The sequence below is a fragment of the Telopea speciosissima genome, chromosome 4 (assembly GCF_018873765.1).
Source record: "Telopea speciosissima isolate NSW1024214 ecotype Mountain lineage chromosome 4, Tspe_v1, whole genome shotgun sequence".
NCBI lineage: Eukaryota > Viridiplantae > Streptophyta > Magnoliopsida > Proteales > Proteaceae > Telopea > Telopea speciosissima.
In genome coordinates, this window is record NC_057919.1 from 20,912,989 (window position 1) to 20,939,144 (window position 26,156).

Below are 26,156 nucleotides of genomic sequence, written 5' to 3' on the forward strand. Positions count from 1 at the left end.
GATCAAGAGATATCTTTTTCAAATGTAATTGAGAACAAATGAGACGCTTCGCCCCTACAATGTATTCTTACTAAAATAAATCTCTTTTTTCTCAAAGTTCACCTTCTGCCCAGCAATATCTTGCAATAAGCTCAGGAAGCTAAGGATGGCTTTGATAGTTTAAATATAAGAGAGATGGGCACGACAAAAAACAGAAACGTATCATTAGAAAAAAAACAAAACTTTATACCTCTGAACATATTTAAACTCCTATAAGCTGATAACAATCTAGACAATCCTTGCATGACTAAAATGAAAAAGGTGAGGACTTAAATGACACCTTTGTTGAATACCCTAGAAGGTTCAAACAAGTTAAAACTAGATCATTAAAGTTTGATTGAATATGTGATTGTTGACGATAGTTGGAAAACTAGGTATTCTGACGCGACTTGTCTTTTAGAAAAACCTGGTAATTCGGTTTTGTCAAACCCGGTCAAGGCAAGTCACATTTTTTAAAATTTAATATAATAAATAAAAAAGTTAGTAAAAAATCAAAAAAAAAAAAAAAAAAAAAAACAACAGAAAAAATATGGGAAAAACCAAATAAAATAAGGAATCACATATCTATGCATTTTGAGTTTATACCATTGAATAAAAGAAGGGAGTTGAAGAGTTGACGATTTCTTACTATTTTAGAATACAGATTTAGTAATTTACTCAACTCAGTTTCTAAGTGAACCAGCTTTATGATTTTTAAAAAAATGACTAAACTCATCGAGTTTGTCATGACTTGGATATAAATACTGAATCTTATTTGACTCGGACGATTTATGACCCAGTCTCATCATTTTTTACCGTGACCTAGTCTACACGACACTTGATCAAGTTTTCCAAAATTTTGACTAGACTCGGGTGATTCGCACCAGTCAAGACCCGGTTTTCCAACCAAAAAACAAGAAAAAGAAAAAGAAAAAGAAAAAGATAAACAGCCCCATACAAAAAACCCAAGATCGAAACCGAGTCTTACCTTAATGGTTTGGTTTCGATTTGATTCGATTCATAAAAAAATCGATTCCGACTAACAAAAACGGACCGAACCGACCGTTTGACATCCCTTTTGGTGTATATGCCAAAACGAACTGATCACTGAGAATTCTTCAGCATCTGAATTCTGAGCACCGTGATGATATAGGCGAGACGATCAGATTGGAGGGATCTGGGACTTGAGCTTTTACCCTTTCCCGTCACACAAAAAGGTCGGCATGATCTCGCAGTTTTTTGTTCTTTCGCTTAGGGGAGACAACATAGTGTTCCGTGACTGTAAGTCCTCCTTTCTCTGTTTCTACTCTGAATGATTTCCTATAAATCTCATTCAGCCCTGTGATCCTTTCGAAGGGGATTTTGTAGGGGTTTAAAACCCTCATTCTCGCACTCGAAATCGGTTTTTGTGAACTTTTTTCTGTAGAATTTTTCTTTGTAGCGAGAGATCTCTCTAAATCTCTTCTTCTTCTATCTCTTTTCGTAATTTGCAATTTTGAAGATTTAATTTCACGGATCATGGTTATATTCATAATCAGTTGGGTTTCCGAAGCTTGCATTATGAACATCAAAATTTGTAAAGTGAAAAATTACTTGGCATGGAAATGTCTCTCCAAAAAACTAGATCTTATTGGCAGTTTATTATGTTTTGCAACAACCGGCAATTGAACTTTTATATAACCACATTTTAATTCAAGTCAGTGGCCTAGGACTATTGATCCTTACAATACTCGCGTCAATCTCAACAAGTTTGTCTGCGTTGACTACCCTGAGACTCATAAGAGAATAAGTTCAAACCTTGAATGAGAAGGGCAGTGGAGTGGGAGATGTCTAAACTAATGCACGTCTTTTTAAGATCAAAACGGATACATGGGGTGGCAATGACCTATTAGAGTCAATGATTCAATTGCCACTCATGGAGGATACTTTCCAAATGCCCATCATAAGTGCATACGGTTGGATTCTTTTCTTCACTCAACCGTGCCTAAATACATTTCCTTGTTATTTATAAAATGAATAAGACAAATTGCAGCGAAATACAGAATAATTTTATAACTAGAAATTGATTTTCGTGAAAAATACTTTTCCATTGAAACAAATGATCCTTCGCAGATGAAATTGTCAATGGTAAAATTCCCAATGCTTCTGTTTGAGAAAGAACTGCACCTTGGAGGTGTTACCCTTCACTACCACTCAGCTATATGTGAATCTTGATTCATCCTTGCCAAGAAGGGCAGCAATCTGAGAACCAAGGATAAAGACCCAGACCTTTCCCACCTCTATGATCATCTATCTTCAATACTTATGGCAGTTATAGCTCTTTCCAGAAACTCCAAAAAAATGGGTGAATTGGGTAAATTTCCCAGTTGTTAAGGTTTCCTCTAGGAGCGGGAGGCCAAGATCTTGTTGATCCTTGAACCATCATGTAATCTTTTACAATGGCTGGTTTATCCACTACAATGCTGAACAAAAAGGCTGCATTGTACACCAGAAGTCATTCCAACCTTAAGTCCTGTCTTCATTACAACACATTTCTTCTGATTTCTTCAACAAAATGGTCCCTAGGTCTCATGATGCCTTTCTGTAAACTAGTTCCATGGCCAGAGCTTATCCCAGCTTTTTGATGAACCATGTGACTTATAGGCTGGATGTAGAACCTTACTTAGAATTTGTTAGATGCAGGAATTTCAAAGTTTCAAGTGTGTCACTTTCTTGCAGCCTAATTTGTAGATTAAAAAACATGTCACTATGTATATGTATGGGAGTGTCTGAATGACATCTCCATAGGTGTATTTAGAACTTGCCACCTTTTAATTGCCCCTTGTCTTGTTCTCAACAGTTTTTTAAGTTAGGGGTATTAATGGGTTTTCAAAAATAATTTGAAAGTGATATATCATTACATTATCAAAAGGTGTCATTGTCATTCACATATTTCAAGTACACACTTGAAATGACAATATTTACCCCCTTTGAAAACAATTTTGTGAAATACTAAAAGGGCAAAAAATAAGTTTACGAATTATTTGACACTTTGAGGGGGTGTGATGGGTGTCAATAAGAAAATCCCTATATATATTTATGTCAGTCTTTATTCCGAAACTTGTTTTGATAACTTCCTGATTTCTTCAGGCAGTTACTTCTGCATTCTGGTTGAGTTTTGGAGAAAATGGTGAAAATTAAGTCAGAATTGCAAATACTTAAAGATTTCAATTTCTTTATAGTCATGTTGTTCAAAACTTTAGTATTGACATTGTGAGTTGAAGAAAGCCACACTTTCTTGTTGAATACCATTTCAACCGATCCGATGAAATTCTTGCAGACTCTTTTGATTCATATACGGAAAATTAGTTGTCTATTTTGTTAGTGAAGACAAAGTGAATTTGCTATTCATTCTCTGAAAAAAGCTTCTTTATTAACATTTTGAGCATACTTGTCAAGGCATCACATAGGTGTTCTGGCTCTTTCTTGGGTCTAAGGTGACAGCATGCCTTGTTGACTCTTCATGAGTTTACATTGATTTATGTTTATTGTTTTTTTTTTTTTTTTTTTGATGAATATGCATATATTATATCCTATGCTTTGTTTATTATATGTTGGTTATCTCATATTAGGTCATTATTAGCATAATTATATCATAATAAATTGATATGGCTGTTGCATTTAAGCATAATTATATAAAGTTATCATTGCTGTATTAAATATAGTCATATACTGCAAAGCCTAGAGCTCCTAGGCAGGCGCCCCTCCAACGCCTTGGGTCTCCTACTCTGCATGACAACTATGGTTTTGAGATGGAAAAAGTCACACTTTTCATATTAAAAACCATTTATCTATAAAAAATATAGAATTTCTCAAGTTTAAGGACTCAATCTGGTGAAATTCTTGGAGATTCATTTTTATTTCGTTAAGAAAAATTAGTGGTATTCTATTCTTGGTAATTAAGTGAGACCTTAATTGATATTTTATCTAATCTACAGCTCATTTCTTATCTGACCTTGAAAATGGGAAAAAATACAGAAAAAAAAAAGAAAAAGAAAAAAAGATACTTAAACATCTATGCATGAGTTCTTTGTTGTCACTTAAATAGAGTCAGGTTTACTTTTCCTCTTCAATTATGTGATTTTCTAATTATTGTACTTTAAGTCTTGGAATTTTGTCTTGATTTTCTTGTGCTTTAGCTGGTGGACATCACTTAATTTAGAACTTTGTACAGGTATGGTTTCACTCAGAAGACCTATATAACATAATAAATTTAGCATTATTTCTCTTTACATGAATACAGATCGTGGTGATGTACCAAAAGGAAGTGCAGAGATATTTTTTCGCAAAGTAAAGTTTTGGAAGGAAGATGAAGAGGAGGCGCCACCTGTTTTTGTAGGTATTTTTTTCTAAATTGGTTAAAAGTTGATTTTTCCCAAGTACTTATAATGAATGAAGATAGGGTTTGGTGATGACTGACAATGGTAAACATGCAAGCTCATTAGTCCCCACAAACCTTCCTAAGTAGTTTGCTGTTATCCAATTTTTCAGTAATTTCTTTGTCTAAGCAGACTGGGAAAGAAGTTTTGAAAATAGAGTGAACACGTGGAGTTGTCTATTCATTCTATTCGCCTTGTGCTTCAAACCATTGCTTCTTTCATTTTAAAATTTTACAAGATGTGTCCTGAAGGCGACTAATGTCACTACTTGTGGAAACCACCCATTTGAATTGGCCCTGTGGAAATAAAGATAGTTCCCATTATAATTATGGAAGAGACTACATAGACCCAAGGGACTCAGATGCGCTAAGTCAAGGATCAAGGAGTTGTATTGGCGGAGCCTTTGCTCAACTAAGCTTGGAGTTGGTTCTGTGCAGAGCTGCTTTTGGTTTATTTTTAATTGTTAGAGCTACTTTTTGGTTCATTTTCATAGAATTTGGGTGGAAAATTCTGTGATCTCCATTTTTTACCATTTACAACATAGCTCTTTTATTGCAGTAACTTTAAATATACCTTACAAAACTTAAAAAGAAAGAAAGAAAATGAATCTTTTGTTAGTGCTCTTGCTCCATCACAATGCACTAACATCTCATATTTGATTTGACATTCTCTCAATGACAATGGTATCTATAATCTTCATGTCTCCAGTCTTCATTACATATTCCTGTTTGATGCATTATTACTTGTGCTTCCTACATTGCTTATTTTTAGGTCCTAGTGTCCAAATAACCTGATGATTAACTAATTAAATTGCTCGTCTTTGTCTATTCTTCTTCTGAAACATATTGGCAATATTTTGTGTCCCCCATGTATGATATGAATAGAACTTGGATGGGGTGAACTACTTTCACGTGAAGGTTGCTGGACTGTTATTCGTTTCGACGACAAGAGTTAATCTGTCACCTTCTCTTGTTTTGGAGCTGTTACAACGTACTGCACGTGTCATTAAAGATTACCTTGGCATTCTAAATGAAGATTCATTAAGAAAGAACTTTGTTCTTGTCTATGAGTTGCTTGATGAAGTCATTGTAAGTATTGCCTCATACCGTCTTGTTTTAGAATAATTTTTTTAGAGGCATGCCAAGTATTTGTTTCTGCATCTTTTTACTGTTTTCATGCTATTAAACTGTATAGTACATCTTTTTAACAGACCTTCTTGGCTAGTTAGCAATGTGGTAGTGTTTTCTGCAACAATACTGAAATAGTTGAGTTCTTATTCGATTATCCCATGAGGTGGCATGCATCTTGATCAGAAAGCCCATGTTTGTTTACTGCTTTAAATTCTTTGAAATGTCTGTATGATTCTCTGTTTACAGTAGTTCTTTAGTATTTTTAGGGGCTGTTATATCTAGGAATGTGTAATTGCCTAGAAATTAGAATATATAGGGTTTTTTTTCGGGAAAGTGAAGTTCTGGGTACATGTGTGTGAAAAATGCCTACTTTATGTCCATATAACCATATTACTTATAAGAATGTGTGGAAGTTTAGAGTTCCCATGTGAAGTCAAAGATCTAAATTTTGCAAGTGATGTTTTGGGAGTTGTAATATGTGTTAATGATGTAACCGCGATCCCAGGAATGATGGTAGGGATTAATGGATTTATCTGGGAGGGCTCATTGCATGGAACTAAATCTTGGTCGAAATCTGCAGTTTCGACTGAGACAACTCGGTTTCGCAGCTAACTGAGACAAAACCTTAGGGGAGTTTAAAAAATACCAAGTTTTGATTGGTTTTGACCAGTTTCGACAATATTCGGAAATTTCAATAGTTTCAACCAAAAAATACCAATTTCAACCAACCCTGTTTTGTTAGTTTCGACCAGCCGATCACATGTCGAGTTTTACCCAAAAAATACCAGGTTTCAACCTGGTTTCGACCAAATTTCGGTTTCTGGCTGGTCGAAACCTAGGTCGGCACCGAAATCTTTATCCTTCTCTCATTGTACGTATACAACCAAGGAGGGGAGGGGGGAGGGTTGGTTGAAAATAAAATTTTCATTCAATCATTTCCAGCTGAGCTTTACTCCTAGTTTCTTATCTTCTTCTTCTTCTTAATTTGATGTTCTTGTCTTCATTAGTTACTATTGGAGCTTGAGTTTGGCTCTTGGGAGCTCCTTTATAATATGCCTTATTTATGGCAACAAGAATGCCTGGGAGAAGTCATTGCAGCAAAGAACAAAGTAATGGTACTGCAACCTAAGGTTTCGAAATCCCAAATTTTGGTCAGTATGGGGCTATGGGTCCACAGATAACAAATAATAATAATTTAAAGGAACTGTGGCAATCTCGTAAATTCTGAGAACAGTTTAGGACCCTATTGGAATAAAGGAAAAAAGGATCTTGGGATGGAGGGGTAAATAATTTTAAGAGAAAAGGACTTTTCTGAAATTCAATTTAGAATAGGGGTAAAATATAATCGTTTTGCAATATCAGGTGGTTTTGATTAATGGAGGACAATTCTGTCCTTTTCTACCTGCACATGCTTTTCCTCTCATTTCTCTTAATTCTGTTTGCCTTATGTACATGCTGTTCTGCTATTCTTTTTCTGCTATTGTGTATATTTAGTTTCTATTTTGTTTTCCTGTTTCTTTAACCACTTGCTAGGGTATTTTGGTCATTTTGTGAAACCAGTAGTCCCCATTATTGCATTTGTCAGACTTACAATCTCTTTGTAGACCAATACAAACTTGATAAGATCTTATTCTAACCTTTAATCCCCTGTTGATATGTCAGGCAATTCGGTTATTTAGGGGCATTAGATCTCATTGATGTGTCCCAACTCCCAACCCCCCTGGACCATAAAAATCTTGCACAGATTACATTTCAGTCTTCATCATGCAGTATATTTACTTGGGTATTCTTGTCATTTTTAGGGTCAGTTTACTTTTTTATGCATATAGTATGTCAATGAAGTATACAACAACAACAACCTCAACCTTATGTCAATGAAGTATCTCTTTGGTATTTGTCTCAGAAAAAAAAAAGCCTAGTTTATTTCCACTAATGCATATTAGGAGAATGTCTGAAGTTAGGCACCCATGTGAAGTCAAGTTTCAGTTTCAAGTAACATCTTGGCAGTTGTAAAAGGAATTAATGATGTAGATGGATACTGTGGAAGGGATTGATGGTGATGTGATGTAGAGGGAGAACTTCTTGTGTAATAGGGAGCCCTGTTGGGATGAACTGAATCTTTTGTTATTGTGGAGTGAGCTTTGCCCACATATGGTTGTCTCTTCTTTCCTGTTATTTTTGTGGATCTAAACATCTTTTTATATTTATTATGGTCAAGTTTTACCAAAAATACTGAGTATTTTATATTTCAGTATATGTGAATGATGCATCAACTGAAAATTTTTCTTCAGGTAAAATATATTTTACAAATATCTTGAATATTGTATATAAATTTCTTTATAAAGTATATAAAATATTTATCGAGGATTTGGTTTTCCTGTACGGACATTAAGAAAAGAATCTCCTTAATGGGCACCTAGATCTGTCATGTGGCAGGTCAGAAGGGGGCTTAAATTTTGTGGATAGGTAGATCCCAAGGTCCCTGCTCATGTGCCAAATTTCATACCAATCTGAGTTTGCCAAGTGGCAAAATAAAAAATTGAAAAGTCTAGGACTACCAAGAGGGATGCACTACAGGGGGTGCATGGACACTAATGGGAGGGAATGGCATCAGAGGGGAGGGTATAAATGATTGAATTTTATGCTAATTTTTTACACATGGCTTATCTATACCATTCCCTAGATATCCAATGATCAGAGTACCCATCATTCTTCAACGTGGCAAAACTAAGTGTGCCCCGTTAAGGAGATTCTTTCCTTAAATGGTCGTGGGGGAAAACTTTTTGTATTTATCTCTATGTTTAGATAATTTAGTATTTTCTTTTTTATTTATCATGAAAGCTTGATCATCTTTTTTCATTCCTGTGACTACTGTAAAGATAAGACCATAAACTGATTCTGCAGAAGTTAGCATTTCTGTTGATTTCAGGTGTTCTACATATGTCAGCTGACCATCTTTTGTTTGTGGCAGGACTTTGGTTATGTACAAACGACGTCTACTGAATTACTGAAGTCCTATGTATTTAATGAACCAATTGTTGTTGATGCTGCACGTTTGCCCTCCCTTGGCCCTGCCGCCATGTTCATGGTATTTGGGTTGTCTGGTCAATTACATTCTTAAATAGATTCTACTTTGCTTACCTCTTATTTTTATTATTGTCCTGGGTGGACATAATTGGCTCCTGCTAAATTTCATTTCTGCAGCAAGGCAACAAAAGAATGCCAGGGACAGCTGTCACAAAATCTGTTGTAGCAAATGAACCTGGGGGTAGGAAGAGAGAGGAAATATTTGTTGACATTATAGAGAAAATAAGTGTCACATTCAGCTCTAGTGTGAGTGTTTTGCATTTTATTCAATTTATTACGTGCTTTTTCTATTGTTAATTGTCAAAGAAAGTAAGGATGTTTGCTTCCTTTTTTTTTTTTTTTTCCTTCCTTTCTTCTGAAGTTCTAATACTGTTCTTTCATTTTAACAAATTACTATATGTGCCTTTAAGTATCATTTTGTGCTTCCACTTTTTCTAAAACAAACATGGCATACAAATTCTTGCTGCATTGGTGATCCACCCTCGGAATATACACTTTTCTCAATTCTCGGCACACAAAATATTTTGTCAACTGAACTGAAGATGCAGAATAATGCATGGAAGAACCAAAGTCATTCTTGTGGAAGCTGGTCTGCTTCATGAATTTGGTTCATCTTTTGAGAAATGGGGAAAACCAACCTTATAAAGGTTCAAAGATCCATATATAGAACAGAACCCATTGATATGTATTAGAAGAGATAATTGGGAGAATACTTGAGTGATCGATTAGATCAGTCAAGTCCTTTATTTATAGACTGAAAAATACAAATCAAAAGTCTAAAATAGCCCTAGTCCTAGCTGAAATATGACTAGGAATCTAGGAATACATAAAACAGAATAATAAACATAAAATAAAGGAGAAAAAGACCAGAATACCCCCCACGGTTGGTATTCTGGTATATCTTAACACTCTCCTTCAAGTTGGAGCAAAGATATCAAGCATGCCCAACTTGACTAGGTTAGGATGAAAGACCTGTCCAGGCAGTCCCTTGGTGAACATATCAGCAAGCTGATCAGCAGACTTCACATAAGGAACACAAATAAGGCCTTTCTCTAACTTTTCCTTGATGAAATGCCGATCCACCTCAACATGCTTTGTGCGATCATGCTGTACCGGATTATGTGCACTACTAATGGCAGCCTTGTTATCGCAATACAACATCATAGGAAGGCGAATAGCAACGCCAAGATCTTGTAGCAAACCTTTTAACCAGAGTAGCTCACAAATACCATGTGCCATAGCACGAAATTCTGCCTCAGCACTAGAACGGGCCACCACATTTTGGTTCTTGCTACGTCAGGTGACAAGATTACCACCCACAAAAGAACAGTAACCAGAAATAGACTTACGGTCTGGGGAACCTACCCAATCAGCATCAGTATACACCTCAATGCGTAGGTGACCATGGGGAGCCAAGAGAATTCCTTTCCCAGGAGCGGACTTCAAGTAGTGAAGAATCCGAAGAACAGCCTCCATGTGTGAAGTGTAGGGATCATGCATAAACTGACTGACAAGACTAACAGCAACAGCAATATCGGGACGAGTATGAGAGAGATAAATCAACTTTCCCACTAGTCTTTGATATCACCCTTTATCAACTGGATCACCCTTCTTTTCCTTGAGACGAACATTTGCATCTATAAGAGTATTTGAAGGACTGCATCCTAACAAACCAGTCTCAGTCAGTAGGTCTAGGACATACTTTCGTTGGGAAAGAAAGATGCTTTTTGAAGATCTGACAACTTCAATCCCAATAAAATACCTTAGTTTTCCTAGATCCTTAATTTCGAACTCTTGGCCAAGAAATGTCTTCAACCTACTGATCTCAACACTATCATTGCCAGTGACCACGAGATCATCAACGTAGACTATCAAGATAGTGAGTTTTTCGCCTACTCTCTTGATAAAGAGAGTGTGATCTGCATTACTCTGCTTGTAGCCTACAGAAACCATTGCTTTGTGAAAACGGCCAAACCATGCTCGGGGGGACTGTTTCAACCCATAGAGAGCACGTTTCAATCTTCATACCTTACCTCGATTGCTATCAGAAGAAAACCCTGGTGGAATGTCCATGTAAACCTCTTCATCGAGTTCCCCATTGAGGAAGGTATTCTTCACATCAAGCTGTTGTAAGTCCCATCCAAGATTAACTGCATAAGATAATAGTACTCGGACAGTATTCAGCTTAGCGACAAGAGCAAAGGTCTCCTGGTAATTTATCCCATATGTCTGAGTAAATCCTTTGGCCAAGAGGCGTGCCTTATACCTATCAACAGTTCCATCCACCTTCTGTTTCACTACAAACACCCATTTGCATCCAACAGTTCGCTTCCCTGGTGGAAGAGTCATAAGCTCCCATGTGTTATTTTTTTTCAAGGTGTCCATTTCCTCCATCATTGCAGCCTTCCACTTTTCATCTGTAAGAGCTTCCTGCCAATTTTGAGGAATACAAACAGAAGAAAGCGAGGAAACAAATGCACGAAAGGATGGGGACAAAGAATCATAAGAAACAACATGAGATAAAGGATGTTGAGTGCAAGTTCTCACACCTTTGCAAACAGCAATGGGGAGATCCAAAGAAGAAGTATTACCAGGTGGAGAAGTAGGTTCCGGAGCTGGAGTTGGCAATTGGACTGGAACAGGTGTCACAGTGGATTGAAGCTCTCTAGTTCTGGTCCTATTCCTTGAAAAAACCTTCAAATTTGTCGCATCAATCCTTCGCTGAAATTCACCAATGGTTCTCTGGACTGGGGTGACCTCCCCTTGAGCAGGAATTGTGGGAACCTCCCCCTGAAGGAGAATGGAGAACCTCCGCCTGTGTAGGAATATCTCCCCCTGACATAGAGGGAAGGGTAGGGGTAGGCATACTCGGAACAGCAGGGACATTCGGCTGAACATCAAGGATAGCAGGAGTAGACTCCTCATAAACATGCCTAAGAGGGGGGTCAACGGTCAACACATCTTCACTAGAACTCTCCCCCTGAAGAGGTGGGGATGAATAATAGGAGAGAGTTTCGTAAAAGATAACATCCATACTGACCATGGTACGGCGGGCAGGAGGATAATAACATTTGTACCCTTTTTGGGTGGCAGAGTAACCCAAGAAAATGCAGCGGAGACTGCGGGGCTCAAGTTTGCCAGGAGATCTAGTATCCCTAGCGTAACATACACACCCAAACACCTTAGGGGGAACAATATAAAAGGAAGAGCCATGTAAAAGCTCAATAGGGGACTTGGAAGCAAGAACCCGAGTCGGCAGCCTATTAATCAACTAGGCTGCAGTGAGGACAGCATCCCCCCAATTAAAGGATGGAACATGACGGGCAAACATTAGGGCCCGGGCCACCTCCAAGAGATGGCGATTTTTCTCTCAGCCACACCATTTTGGGCTGGAGTATCAACACAACTAGTTTGGTGTAAAATGCCATGGGTAGAAAGGTATCTTGACCGTCCATATATTCTGTCCTATTGTCACTCCTCAAAATCTTGAGAGAGGCATTAAACTGAGTTTGGATCCTTTTATGAAAATGCTGAAAACAAGAGAAGACTTCACTCTTGTTATGCATAAGGTATACCCAAGTGAAACGGGAATGACAGTCAATAAAGGTAACAAACCATCGCTGGCCATGAAAAGAGGTCTTACGACTAGGTCCCTACACATCAGAATGAATTAAGTGAAATAAGGAAGAACTTCTTTTATTAGATATAGGATAAATGGATCGTGTCTGTTTGGCCAAGACACAAGGCTCACAAAAAAAGTCTTCCTTATTACAATCTTTAAACAAAGTAGGAAACAAAAGAGCTAAAGTGCCCAAAGACGGGTGTCCTAATCTAGAATGCCATTGGTGTAATTCAAAAGAAAAAGAAGATGACTGACATAATTGGGAAGGTAAAGCTTGTTGCGGTCCATCATCAAGGAGATACAATCCACTATGCAGCCTACCCGATCCAATCATCCTCCCCGAGTCCAGTTCCTGAAAGACACAATGAGTAGGAAAAAAAGTTACTTTGCAATTTAAATTTTTGGTAATACTACTAATAGAGAGAAGGTTAGTAGTAAATCTTGGAATGTGCAAAACAGAGGATAGAGTAAGTGAAGGAGAGCAACTGATGGACCCCTTGCCTGAAATAGAGGAGAGGGAACCATCAGCCACCCGAACTTTATCTTTCCCAGAAGAAAGGGAATATGTATAAAAAAGGTTAGAAGAACCTGTCATGTGATCAGTGGCACCGGAGTCTATAATCCAAGGAGAGGAGACAACCGATGCACAGTGACCAGTAAAAGGGATACCTGAGCGGGCAAAGTGGGAACCTGATGGTGTGGAATAACTGGCAGGAACAGATGTAGTGGAAGACTATAACATACGCCGGAGAGCTTGGAACTCCTCCTGGGAGAAACTATTGTCAGCAGTGGGTGCCGGAGCTACACTTTCAGTATGATTGGCTTTGTTTTTAGGTTTAGCACGGCCACGTTTAGCCTCAAAATCAGCAGGCTTCCCATGTAATTTCCAGCACTGAGCCTTAGTGTGATATAGTTTATGGCAATGTTCACACTTGACAGGCTCCTTTGGAGGGGCAGCAGCAGTAGCAGTGGCACTAGCAGTAGAGTCAGAAGAAGTGGCTTTAGAACCAACAGCCTGTAGGGCTGATCTTTCAACAGAAGGACCTTACATCATTGCAGCCCGACGTGTTTCCTCAGTAAGAACATAAGAGAAGGCCTGCTCTAATGTAGGGAAAGGCACCCTACCAAGGACTTGCACACGGATTGGATCATAATCAGCATTAAGACCAGCCAGGAAGTCATAAACACGAACCTTATCCACATAGGCTGAATAAGCAGTAACATCAGCAGCTGTGGTGGGCTGAAAGGGGGCATAGTGATCCAATTGTTGCCACAGACTTTTGAGGACAGCATAGTACTTAGTCACGGACAGCTCCTTTTGGGTAGTAGAATGGAGTGTCTTCCGAATGTCATACACCTGTGCATCATTCCCCAATTGTCCATAAGTGCCCTTAGCAGCAGCCCATATTTGTGCAGTGGTGTCAAGAAGAAGATATTGGCTGGAAAGCTCTTGTGGCATGGAGTTCAAGACAAAAGACATAACCATAGCATCATTGGCAGCCCATCGGGTCTTGGCAGTGCCTTCTTCAGTAGGCTGTTTGGAGGTGCCATTAAGATGCCCACTAAGTCCCCTACCAGCCACAGTCAAGGAGAGAGATCTGGCCCATATGAGGTAATTTGATCCATCAACTTTAATAGATGCAGCATAAGGGAGGAATTCTGTCCGCGGCTGAGAATCAACTCCAGAGTTGGCTGTGGTCACTTCTGAGTTCCCCATATTGTAGACAAAACAGTGGCAGCAAAACAGAAAAAAAATTTGATAGATGAATGAATCCCTGTGGCAGCAGCAAGCAGCCCTAAAACCAAAAATCGATAGTTAGGGTTTTGAGGAAAACCCTAGAAGAGAGAAATCGGTTGAGATTTAGGGGTCTTCAAATAGAGATTTAGAGGTCTTCAAACAGTGAGAAAATACTGCAGAACCAGCCTTGAAAGTTGATGTAGATGTGTTCAAAACAACAGCCCATGCAGAGAGGAGAAACAAACCAGATCGAGAAGTAGCAGGTTTTTTTTCTTTCAAAAAAACCTGGAGAGGAGATCGATATGGATATATGGTGGGAAGAGAAACAGAGACAGCAGCTGTCCAGAAAACCTGCAGTGATGGATCCCAAGAAAACCAGCTTTAATTGCAAGGAGAAACTGATCTTCAGCAGGGGAGAACTCCAAAAAAATCGCAGAAGTGTGGGCAGCAGCTATCGAACCAAAAAACCTTCTTAAATCATCAATTGGTGAGGTGATAAATTAGGGCAGCATCTATCTCACAGATTACCTCATTAGATCTGCCCTAATTGGAGAAGAAAAACAGAAAAAAAGTGAAGAAATTCGAGTGGGAGGGGAGGGGAGGGGAATGGATATCGAGTGGGAAAAGATGGAAAAAAGGACAATGGAAGAAGAGGGGGGGGGGGGGGCTAGGAACCAGGCTAGATCAGAGAGACCAGCTTTGATACCATATTAGAAGACAGAATTGGGAGAATACTTGAGTGATCGATTAGATCAGTAAAATCCTTTATTTATAGAATAAAAAATACAAATCAAAAGTCTAGTCCTAGCCAAAATATGACTAGGAATCTAGGAATACATAAAACAGAATAATAAACATAAAATAAAGGAGAAAAAGACCAGAATACCCCCCACGGTTGGTATTCTGGTACATCGTAACAATATGTATCATTATACTGTCTTATTCTTAAAATAGATCTTCTAATTTCTTGTGCTAATTTTCTCCACTATGGTGTTCACTCTTTTTACCCCCTGTTCCTTTTGTTAGTTCCTTTGCTTACTTATTTCCTTGTTCTCATGTTTGATGTTTCCCTCATTAATATTCAAAGTATTTAGTGCAGGTCTTCTGCAAAACTTTCCATCAATAGGATTATACTTTTCAGGAGTATACCTCTAGATCAGTGATTACACTCTTCAATTAACAAGTAATTCTATTCAGTTTTTGATTTATGTTGCGTGGTAGCGAGTCCAGATGCACCCATTTCTCAACTCAACTCAGCTCTGCTCAGCTCAGCCTTATTCCAACTAAATGGGGTTGGCTACATGGATCCTTTTTCTCCAAATGGCTCTATTCAAATCCATACTTTGTTACTTGTCCTAAGCTATGCACGTCCTTTCTTACCACTTCTCCTAGAGTCATTTTAGGACTACCCCTGGCTCTTTAGCTCCTTCAATCTGAATCAAATCACCCCTCTGTACTGGAGTATTCAAAGGCCTCCTTTGCTCATGTCCATGCCACCTCAAACGACTTTCTTGTAACTTATCATGTATCAGAGCTGCTCCTAAATTAGCTCCAATTTGTTCATTCCTTACTTTATCTTTTCTTGTTTTACCACTTATCCATCTCAACATCTTCATTTCAGTTACGCTAAGTTTGTTTATATGTTGTTTCTTCACTGCCCAATTTCTGATGTTTGTATAAGAATGGGATTTGCCAATCTATTCTGACTTTCTTTTGTTTTTTTACATAAATATATTTTCTAATCTTTCAAGAATTAAACCTTTATGCATTTACATCTCTCATTCAGCTTATTTTTCCTGTAACTACTTGTTCTTGAGTAATTTTAATAGGTCGTGCAATTTCATGTTTCGATATATGTGATTTTTCTTTTATTAATCCTGTCCTAGTACCTTCTATTTGATCCATATTTGATGTGATCCAACATTGTTTGAGCAGGGTTACATACTTACTTCTGAAATTGATGGCACCATTCAAATGAAGAGTTATCTTACAGGCAATCCAGAAATCCGTTTAGCTCTTAATGAGGACTTGAGCATAGGGAGAGATGGGAGGTCTATATATGGTATCTTCCAACACAGCATTTCATGCTAATGATTGTTTTGATCTGCAAATAGTGACTTTCAAGTTATAAGTCCAGCATGTAAAAAAAAACAGTTATTGATCCAGCATATCTGGATGAAGAAATATGATGGGTTTCCTTGCATGTTTCATGATGCACAAGTAATCTTTTCATTTAAACTTAAGTGGTGTAGCTGGATAGATTGATTTTTATTTTGGTAACCTGACTGTTCCATACAGTGGGAGTTTGGAGCGACTATGAATTTAGGAGTTAATTGCAAAAGCTTCATAAGTTCGGTGCATATTAGAGCACAAGTGCATATATTGTGTATGTATGTTGGGTGGCATATTTGTGAATATATGTGACTATGTGAGTGTTCGATAAAATTCTAGGATCCATGCAAAAGAGTTTGGCTAAAGGATCCTTGTAGCCGACCCCATTTAGTTGGGATAAGGTTGAGTTGTATACTTGTATGTGAGTATTAAATACATAATTTATAAAGGGCCATCAGTAGTAAATTGATAGTTTTGGTTGTTTAATTGCTTAATAGTCAGATAGCGTGTGTGACATAAATGTTATAGTTATAGATGCATATGTGACTATTGTATGTGTATTTCACATGTACAATGAAGGCCACTAGATGCTGTAAGGAGTGATATGGTGCAGGTTAGAGGAGCTAGAAGAACAGGGGGGGGGGGGTTCAAAGAATAATCTGACTAGAAGTGGTGAGGGAACACATGGATGGCTTTGGGTTAGAAAAAAATGTTGACTTTTAAAGAGAGTTCAATGGTAAAACAGGATTCATTAGCTGCCCCTTTACTTTGGATAAGGTTAGAAGTCTTACTGCGTAACCTGTAATGAGAAGGGAAACAAGTTGTAATTATCCGATGATTTTGACTGTTTTATTGGTTAATGTGGAGGGTGTGTGAAGGGAGGACAATAGGACTTTTATCAATGGAGTGAGAGAGTGGGATTATATGTCTTATTGCCATGTGAGGAAGAGAGAGGAAATCATAGTCATTTGTGTTGAAATAAGGAGAAACTATGTGGAGTGGCACAGTTTTGACATGGTTCAAGCATGCTGTGGCTGTGAATTTGCTCCACGCACCCGAGGGGATGACACCTTGCACAGTTTTAAGAGATTTTGGCATGTCCTGTGCTTTCTGTTTAATTTCTCTGTATGGAATAGAGGTTTAGTGAAACAAGTGCATATTCTGTTGTTTTTCTTTTCTATTTCGCATCTAACTTGTTCTATTACACAGTTTTAACAGATTTTAGCATGTCCTGTGCTTTCTGTTTAATTTTCTCTGTATAGAATAGAGATTTAGTGAAATAAGTGCATATTCTGTTGTTTTTCTTTTCTATTTCGCATCTAGCTTGTTCTATTATACATTTGCAGTACACATGTCTTTTACTTGTGTATCTGATTCTTTTTGGAATTGTCATTCATTGTCGAATTTAGAATCCTGTTTTACATCATGTCATTGGTGCTACTTTCTGCAACAGACTATAGTAGTTCTGCTGGAGGAGGGGTGGTTATTCTAGATGATTGTAACTTCCATGAGTCTGTCCATCTTGATAGTTTTGACGTTGACCGAACTTTGGCTTTGGTGAGTCAAATTACAATACTATGATCATAAATGTTAAATTTTAATTGAAGTGATGCTTTCATTTTTCCCATTTGATCACAGCTGTATGTCACTCCACTTATGATTTACAGGTACCCCCGGACGGTGAATTTCCTGTCATGAACTACCGTATGACCCAGGAGTTCAAGCCTCCTTTCCGTATCAATACCTTGATTGAAGAAGCAGGGTCCTTTAGGGTGAACATACTTGATTTTTCTTGTAGTACAAAGCTTTGCTTGAGAGTGGCTTCTGATTTTAGATAAAGTCTAACACTTTATCATCTTTGTCTTAGGCTGAAGTGATCCTTAAAATACGTGCTGATTTCTCCCCAAACATCACTGCAAACACAATTTTAGTACAGATGCCAGTGCCAACATATACTAATAGGTATCCTTCTTTTCTTGCTTTGTATTTTTATTTCTGTGTGTGATCATATTAGAGTTAATAAGGGTACTTTAGACACATGGCCATTATATTGTAATTTTATGGGTGATCATGTTAGAGTTAATAAGGGTACTTTAGGTACATGCCCATTATATTGTAATTCTGATGTAATGTGTTTTTACCTATTACCTCCCTTGGCTATCTTATATTAGCATGGGGAGTAAGGATGTAATTTCTCTTTCTAAGTTGAGTGAATCAATATAGGGGAGGGTTTAGAATTCTCTCCCAACAAGTTCCACCAAATCCTCTTTCTCTCCTTTTCCATGTCTTCATCTTCTTCCTTCTTCCTTGCTTACTTTCATCTCCTATATTCCAACTTGGTAATAGAGCTCCACGGTTTGAGAGTCATATTCCAATTTTTTTCTTCTTACTTCCTCTCTTTGGAATCCTAGGGCACAAAGGATTCCAAGGAAGAGGTTACTATGTGAATCGATTGAAGAAGTATGAGATAGGTCTTGCATGAAGCCTACAAGAAGGTCTAATTGACCGTATGAGCTCTCTTGAAGCTCAACTCAACACCAACATCACTCTAGGATTACTGAGCATTTTGGAGCTGCTTCTCTCTCTCTCTCTCTTGGCAGTTGTTGGGTTGTAGTATGGCTCCTAAGAATCGCCCAAGGGTCTTCTAAATGTGCCATATGGTCTCCATTGTTGAAAGAAGGAGCTGTTAGAGCACAACTCATCCCCTTGGGACTACCTGCATGATTTCCATAGTTCTCATGGGCCTGTGTCTTTCTTGGTCCGTGTGGGTTGCGGGGTCTTACATGGGCTAGAGTTTGCCCAGTCTACCTGATGGGTGGGCCATGTGTTATAAAAATAAAAGAATCAGGTATTCAATTAGGCATCTAATTTAAGATAGAAAAGCATCAATACTCAAAATTTTAAACAGAAAAACGAGTGAAAGAAATACTGGAATCGATAAGAAGTTATTTTGCCAAAATTTCGTGACTTTTTAGGTAAAAAATATATCAGGTACATAATGGATATGGATCTGATTACCTGGACCAGTCAATCAGGTCTCCTAGTTGGATGCAGCCTATTCCATTTGACACCTTAAACTATATTGCTATGGCTGTAAGTTACCAGATTAATACTAACAGAGACTTTTCTGTACTTATACAATGTAAAATATTTGTTAAATTCAAAATCTCAAAAATGAATATGGTGTAAGATGATATGTCTAGTTTTGGTGGCATATTTTGGTATTTTATGTAAATGATACAACAGTAAAACTCAGGAGTAACCTTTTTGTGCAAGAATTTGAAAGGGAAAAGAAAAAAGAACGAAAGAGAGAAGGTTAAACATGTGTTTGCATTTAAAGCAAAGGTTCTCAGAATGTTCTATTTGGCCCTGGAATGTGTGAATTATGATTGACAGGTGGCAAATTTAAGAAATTATTGAAACCTAGCTAAATGTCCTGCAGCTTGAAAAGTGGTTTTGTAGTATAGGATGTCAAATTATATATTTAGAATCCATGGTTTTTCTCAATGAATGGTCAATCCTTTTTTGGATTTTCTGATCTGGATCATCAGGAACAATCTGACCTCCAATATCTGTATTTAATTTATTGCTGGCATTCTTTGAGTTTTAATGGACAAACTGAATGCAGAAATACCTGGCTTGCAGAATTACCATGCGAGTTTCAGTGATGGTTTTTTTGCATAAAAAACATTATTGCAGGGTCAGTTTTGAGTTGGAACCTGGTGCAGTAGGAAACACGACTGACTTCAGGGAGGCAAATAAGAGAATTGAATGGGGTTTAAAAAAGGCAAGATTTCTTCTCTTTTTAATGCTTGATGAGTTTCCCTTCATTCAGTATTTAGACTATGGAAGAAATTCAGACTCTAAAGTTTAATTGTAATGAGTTGTCAACCAATAGATACTAATAGATTTGATGTACTCCAGATTGTTGGTGGATCAGAACATACTCTACGTGCAAAGCTCACATTTTCACAAGAACCACATGGTATGATTTGTCTTTCTTTGTCTTGGTTCAGATAAATCCAAGGTTCAAGATTTCGATTTCGGTAGTCATTTCAACTTGGCCCGAAACTGAAATGGTCAAAATCCCACTGAAATCTGATCCATTTTGGTGTAAATTTAGAAATGGCCATTTCATTATCCTAAAAGTGGAGTTTTTCCTTGAAACTTCAGGGAGTGCCTATTTAAGCATGGTTATACATGTTTGAATTAATAGATTGGGGAAAAAAAACACACAAAGTGGTAGTTTGGCTTTGGACCCTAGGTTGCTATTGTATAGCATAGCATTGTATAGCATAGCATACTGTATTCTTTTCCTTATATAATCTAGGAAAAAAAAAAAAAAAAAAGAACCAAGATGTAAAAACTTAGGGACATTACTTTCTTGAAGTTTCAACCAAAATATCTCTAAGATTGTAAAGATTTAGGGACATATTTCCTTCTTTGTTGTTTCAACCAAAATATCTCTTTGCAATCTTGTCGTGGGAGCTTAGATGAGTTTGGAGTGGTTTGAATCATTCCTTAATGATTTGTAAGTTTTTGAAGAAATTTGAGGCGTTCTAACAATTTTGACTCATTTCGATTCGAATTTTTGTTTTGTTTTGGTGAATAAAAAATTCATTACCAAAACCGCAAAGGGGAGAGAAAGGGAAAAGAGGGAGTGGGGGGCAGGAGAAAGAAAGAGGGGGGGGGGGAGAACTATACAAGCCTCAAGCCCTAGGAAGGAGGGCTAAGAGACTGAAAAAGAGATACATCTAATCCCCAGGATACAACAATGTGCCTGTTCTTTGGGGAGTCGTAGAGAGAAGCATGAGGGAGCATATGTAGTCTAGAGCTGACATAAAAAAAGATGGCTTTCCAAATCAAGTCAAATGAACGGGAGTTGGAGGTCCATCTTCTAAGATTCCACCCCATCCAAATGTGAGAGATAGTGGCCCCAAACACAAGGTTACCAATTGTACCACAAATAGAATTACCAGAAAAAGTCATATCCAACCATAGCCATTCCTGAGCAAAGGGTAGGGGTCTCCTACAACGGGGCCAACAGGAATCAAGGGCGTTTTTTTCCAAATAGAGGAGGTAAAGGGGCAGGAAAAATAAAGGTGATCAATATCCTTAATGCCATTCCAATAAAAAATACAGGAGCGAGGGACAGGATATGTCGGTAGAGGAGGAATGATTGGGTGGGGAGGCATAGTTTAAGGGTTCTCCAAGCGTTAAAATTATGGTGGGGGATGTGGCCTTTGAACCAAACTAGTCTGTGCCAAGAGCCCATTCGAGGAGGGGAGCCAGATAACCTTATTTGTATAAGAGAGATTTGAGGGGGGGGGGGGGGAGGAGAGGGGACCAAGAACCATGGGAGATGATTGTGGAGAGCGGGGCAGATTTGGGGATACCAAAAGAGTAGACTGACCAGGCACCTAACACACTGTAAAAGACTGCTAGGGGATGCCAAGGATTAAGCCAGAGGGAGCTGGAGGTCCCATCGACAATTACAAAGGAACTTGCACCAAGGGCAAGGGGGTGGAGGAGAAGGATTTTACGCCAGACCCAAGAGGGGTTTGCGGGGATGAGGGCAGTCCAGATGAGTCATTTTTGAGGTGATAGGAGTAGACCCAATTGACCTAGATACAATCATGCCTAGTGGAGATTTTTCGTATAAGCTTTAGGATACCCGCAATTTTATAATCATGAATTCTGTGAAGGCCAAGACCTCCTTCAGATTTGGGGAGGCAAATGTAGTTCCAACTGATTGGGTGAAGAAATATAGAGGATTCTTTTCCTTTCCAAAGGAACGCACAAAAGAGGGATTCCATTGCTTTGATGGTAGATTTTGAAAGCCCATAGATGCCATACTAGTAGATGTAGGAGGATTGAAGAATTGATCTGATACACTCAATCCTTCTCGCATAGGAAATGAGTTTGCCCTTCCAAAGCTAGAGCCTTTTATGGATGAGGTCCAACATAGGCGTGTAGTGATGATCAGTTAGTCTAGCAAGGATGAGAGGGAGACTCGGGCACTTCACTGGGGGGAACCAATGGAAAACCCTATTAAGCAGAGGAGGTAGTCTCTATCGGTATCAGAGATCGCAGAGAGGAAGATTTTGGATTTCAGGAGATTGATGGGAAGACCCAAGAGTCTCTCGAAGAGCTGCAAAGAGGACATGATGGCTGAGATAGAAGAGGGGGAAGCCTTAGAGAAGATCATCAGATAGTCAACGAAGGCAAGATGGGTAAGGTTGAGATGCTGCACTTGGGGATGGAGGAGATGAGGTGCTGGTCCATTTTAGCTTGGATACTCCTGGAGAGGACCTCAAGAGCAAGGGAGAAGAGGAAAGGAGAGAGGGGGCAACCTTGATGGCTTCCAACTTTTGAAGGGAAGAACCCAACTGGGGATCCATTGACACTAACGGAGAAGAAAGGGGAGGAGATACAAATATGAATCCAACAGACAAAGACAGGGGGAAAGGACATCTGGGTCAAAACATCAAAGATGAAGTCCCATCGTAGGGAGTCAAATGCTTTGTGGATGTCAATTTTCATAAGGGCAGCAAGGGAATGAGATTTTCGATCAAACCCCGAACAATTTCTGAGCAGAGGAGGATATTATCAGCAATACTTCTTCTGGAAGTGAAAGCCGATTGTTTTGGGTTGACTAAAGAGGGGATAACAAGCTGAAGCCTATTAGCCAAGATTTTGGCTATGTACTTGAAGATAAGATTGCAGAGCAAGATTGGCCTGAAGTCAGACAAGGAAGAAGCTCCATCATTCTTAGGGATGAGGCAAAGAAAAGTCTGATTGATTCTAGAAAGCTGGTTGGGGTTGAAGAAGAAGCTACGAATAGCTTTGATGAGGTATTCTTTAATGAGGTCCCAGCTAGTGAAGAAGAATCCCATACTAAATCCATCGGGGCCAGGGGCTCTATTGGATTTGTGAGAGAGAACAGCTTTGATGATTTCATCATCGGAGGGGATAGCTTGGAGGGAATCAACCAGGGAAGGGGGGACAAATTTGTTGATGAGGTCAGGGGGAAGGGGAGAGGGGGGAGGGAGGGGGGCTGAAGAGAGGAGAAGAAGGAGATGGCCTCCGACTTAATGTCATAGACAGAGGTAAGCGGGGAGCCATCTTGATCAAGAAGCAAAGTGATGGAGTTGGAATTCGTACGGGCTTTCAAAGAACGATGGAAGTAAGCCGTATTTGAGTCCCCAAGCTCCAACCACTTGATACGGGAATTTTTGGCAGAGAAAGCTCTCTTCTTGGGAGGAGAGGGAAGAGAATTCAGTGGCGTAGAAATCCCTTATAAATTTGGTTTTTTATATGAAGGAATGTGACAACTTCGATTATTTAGACCAAAAATTCGACATTTAACATTCTTTTCATTCATTTTGACGAAATATTGTATATATATATATATTGTATTTCTCATGTCCTTCCTTTTGAGACTCATCAGAACTGAAATATTTTGCCAAAAATTTTTCAACATTTCAGTTGAAATTTCGAACCAATGCTAAATCCTTGTGAAGTCCTCTAGCTTCTAAGGATGTTACTTCTTTAGTATATATTCTTTCAGAGTTGATAACTTAGTCTGGTATTCTGTCACATTCTTAACTACAGCAAATCTCATGAAGGAAGCTGGACCTGTCAGCATGACTTTCACGATACCTATGTACAATGCCTCTAGGCTTCAGGTGAGCTGTTCCATAGACTATTCCAAGCTTTTGAATATTCATTTCTTGTGCCTATTGTTACTTGTCGTTTGATTTACTTTTGCCTTGTACGACTTGCCACTTGGAATGACAAGATTGGTGAGGTGGAAGAACTATTGCTTATTTAGAATGTTTACTTAGGCTTTATTACTGCTGACATGTACCTTAGGAAATGATGTGTACGCAGGAAGCCAGCTAGGTATTTGATGCAGTTAGCATCATGCATCCTCTGTGTTTCAGATCCGAGGACCCATGGATGGATCTGGAGTCCTAAGAAGAATTCACTATGCCTCTCATCTGTAGGGAATTATTACCTACTGCTCAATAAGTCCCATCTGAAAGAACTGGCTACACCACAAAAGAAAAACAAAAATTAAAGGGGAAAGGAAAATCCTTCTTCGCATTTGATGACTTTATGTATGCATTGCCATTTTTGAGTGTTTGGATTTATTTATTCTTTCATCCACTCAAATGAATATTGGTGAAAAATACACTAGAAAAAATCTGTTATGGTTGGGGTCCATCCAAGAGTGGGTTTGGATCCTTTGAGTAAGTCATGTGACGATAGAGCCCTTAAGAGTCCAGACTTATATGTCCTTGACCCATAGTGAAGCTTATGTCAAAGAAGTTTTGGGGTGGACAAAAGCAAACAAATGAAGATCCAGTTTCCTACAATGAAAGAGAAAGAAAAGGAATACAACACCATCTCTATTGAGGACATAGGAAAACTGCAATACTTGTTCCACAATTGCCAAGCAAAACAAGAAGATTTAGTACAATAAAATTAAATGCAAAGACCTTGAGCAGTATATATAACAGCTACTCAAAAACCTAGTCAGTCTTTAGATCATGGCTATGATATGTCCAGAAGGTGTTCTCACATTTTTTCTCAGATTTAAGACCTTGTATTTGTATGGAACTCATCCTGTTCTTTCGCACACAAGCAAGGCATGCACACATAGGGTTTGAGCCATACCATAATGGTCCAGCACCCGTATAGTGTCTCACATATGTCATGTTAAAGAGGATAGGAATCCAGTTTAGGGTAGCCCCACCTAAAAGGTGTGGAGAATCTAAAATTTTCAAAAGATAGCATAGGTACCAATTTGTTAAAAAACATTTAGTCATGCTGATATTTGGTGTTTCAGTATTTTTGGTGGGACCCACTGCATGTATCTCCTGAACCTCTGAATACATGTCAGAAGTTATTGAGGTACTGTAGATCCTTGTATCGGTCCTCAACCCCTAGAGTCAAGAGTCACCTATATGCACTGTTGAGATGGTTCTATCCCTTTAGCTATCTTGTTTGCATAGTTGAGATAGTTCTCTTGGATCCCTTTAGCTGTCAGGTTCTTCTCCATATATATTTTTTGTACTGACTACTGAGGGTGTTTTACTTACTATTTCTGTCCTTAACATTACTGCTGCTGGAGCTTCTTTATGTTATCCTCAACTTCTTAAAAACTATTGTGTTCCTTGAAACTCAAATATGTTGGTCTATCACTACTGTTTCTGACTCTTAAACTAAGAATATTGCAGTTTGTCCTCATCTGTTCCATTGATTTTCTGCATGTAAACTATCTATGGCCTGAGGTTCCTAAATTTGGTACCCCTTCCCATATTAGAGCTTGTACATGTGGTTCACCATTTAATGGGACAAGGATTTGTCTGTCTCCCTTTTGAGAACTATTATTATTTGTTATTGAAATCAGTTTTGATGCCAGCTAACAGAAAATGAAGTGTCAACTTTAAGCATGTCTGATAATATCGCATAGATATTTCTGCAATTCTTGTGTCCAAAGCCTGTGAAGGTGCTGAGTTCATTTTTCTTTTCCCTCATGCAGGTAAGATACCTGCAGATAGCAAAGAAATCTAAGACCTACAATCCCTATCGATGGGTAAGATATGTCACACAGGCAAATTCTTATGTTGCTCGGATATGACAGCCACTCCCCTTATCCCTCCCCCCCCAACAACCAAAAGAAGAAAAAAGGGATTCCTTACAGGCCTTTTACAAGTTGGAGAATTATATCAAAAGAAGTCAGTTCATTTAAAAGTATTTATGAGTGTTGTAATTCTCTCAATATTTTATCAAATAACCTTTATTTTTACCAATTGCTAAATTTCCAAAATGTTAGTTCCATCTTTGACTCGATCACCATGTGTCCCTTGATTTAATATCCTTATAATGATTTTTTTATTTCATTGGTAAGAATCTCTAATACAGTTAGAAGAGGAGGATTTACATTTTTTTAAGAGGATTGTGCAAGTCGGATTCGGGATGGAAATGGAATGTAGCTTGTAAATATCATCCTTTAGTGGGCT

General features: G+C 38.4%; 1 protein-coding gene across 1 annotated transcript; it reads left to right on the plus strand.

Annotated features, from left to right (window-relative positions):
* The first annotated feature begins 1,153 nt into the window (after positions 1–1,153).
* LOC122659702 (AP-4 complex subunit mu-like) lies at positions 1,154–25,946 on the plus strand. The gene is made up of 13 exons (XM_043854806.1): positions 1,154–1,299; positions 4,301–4,392; positions 5,321–5,524; positions 8,538–8,654; positions 8,771–8,899; positions 15,949–16,075; positions 17,579–17,682; positions 17,793–17,897; positions 17,993–18,087; positions 19,825–19,912; positions 20,050–20,110; positions 23,740–23,813; positions 25,676–25,946. The coding sequence occupies exons 1-13, from the start codon at positions 1,242–1,244 to the stop codon at positions 25,772–25,774; spliced, it is 1,353 nt and encodes a 450-aa protein (XP_043710741.1). The 5' UTR covers positions 1,154–1,241; the 3' UTR covers positions 25,775–25,946.
* Positions 25,947–26,156: the final 210 nt, after the last annotated feature.

Bases quoted from the DNA above. Each gene is read 5' to 3' on its own strand.
- LOC122659702 (XM_043854806.1), top strand. From the start codon at position 1,242: ATGATCTCGCAGTTTTTTGTTCTTTCGCTTAGGGGAGACAACATAGTG. The intron at 8,655-8,770 runs GTATTTGGGTTG...TCATTTCTGCAG, and splicing joins GCCCTGCCGCCATGTTCATG to CAAGGCAACAAAAGAATGCC. The intron at 20,111-23,739 runs GTATGATTTGTC...TCTTAACTACAG, and splicing joins ATTTTCACAAGAACCACATG to CAAATCTCATGAAGGAAGCT.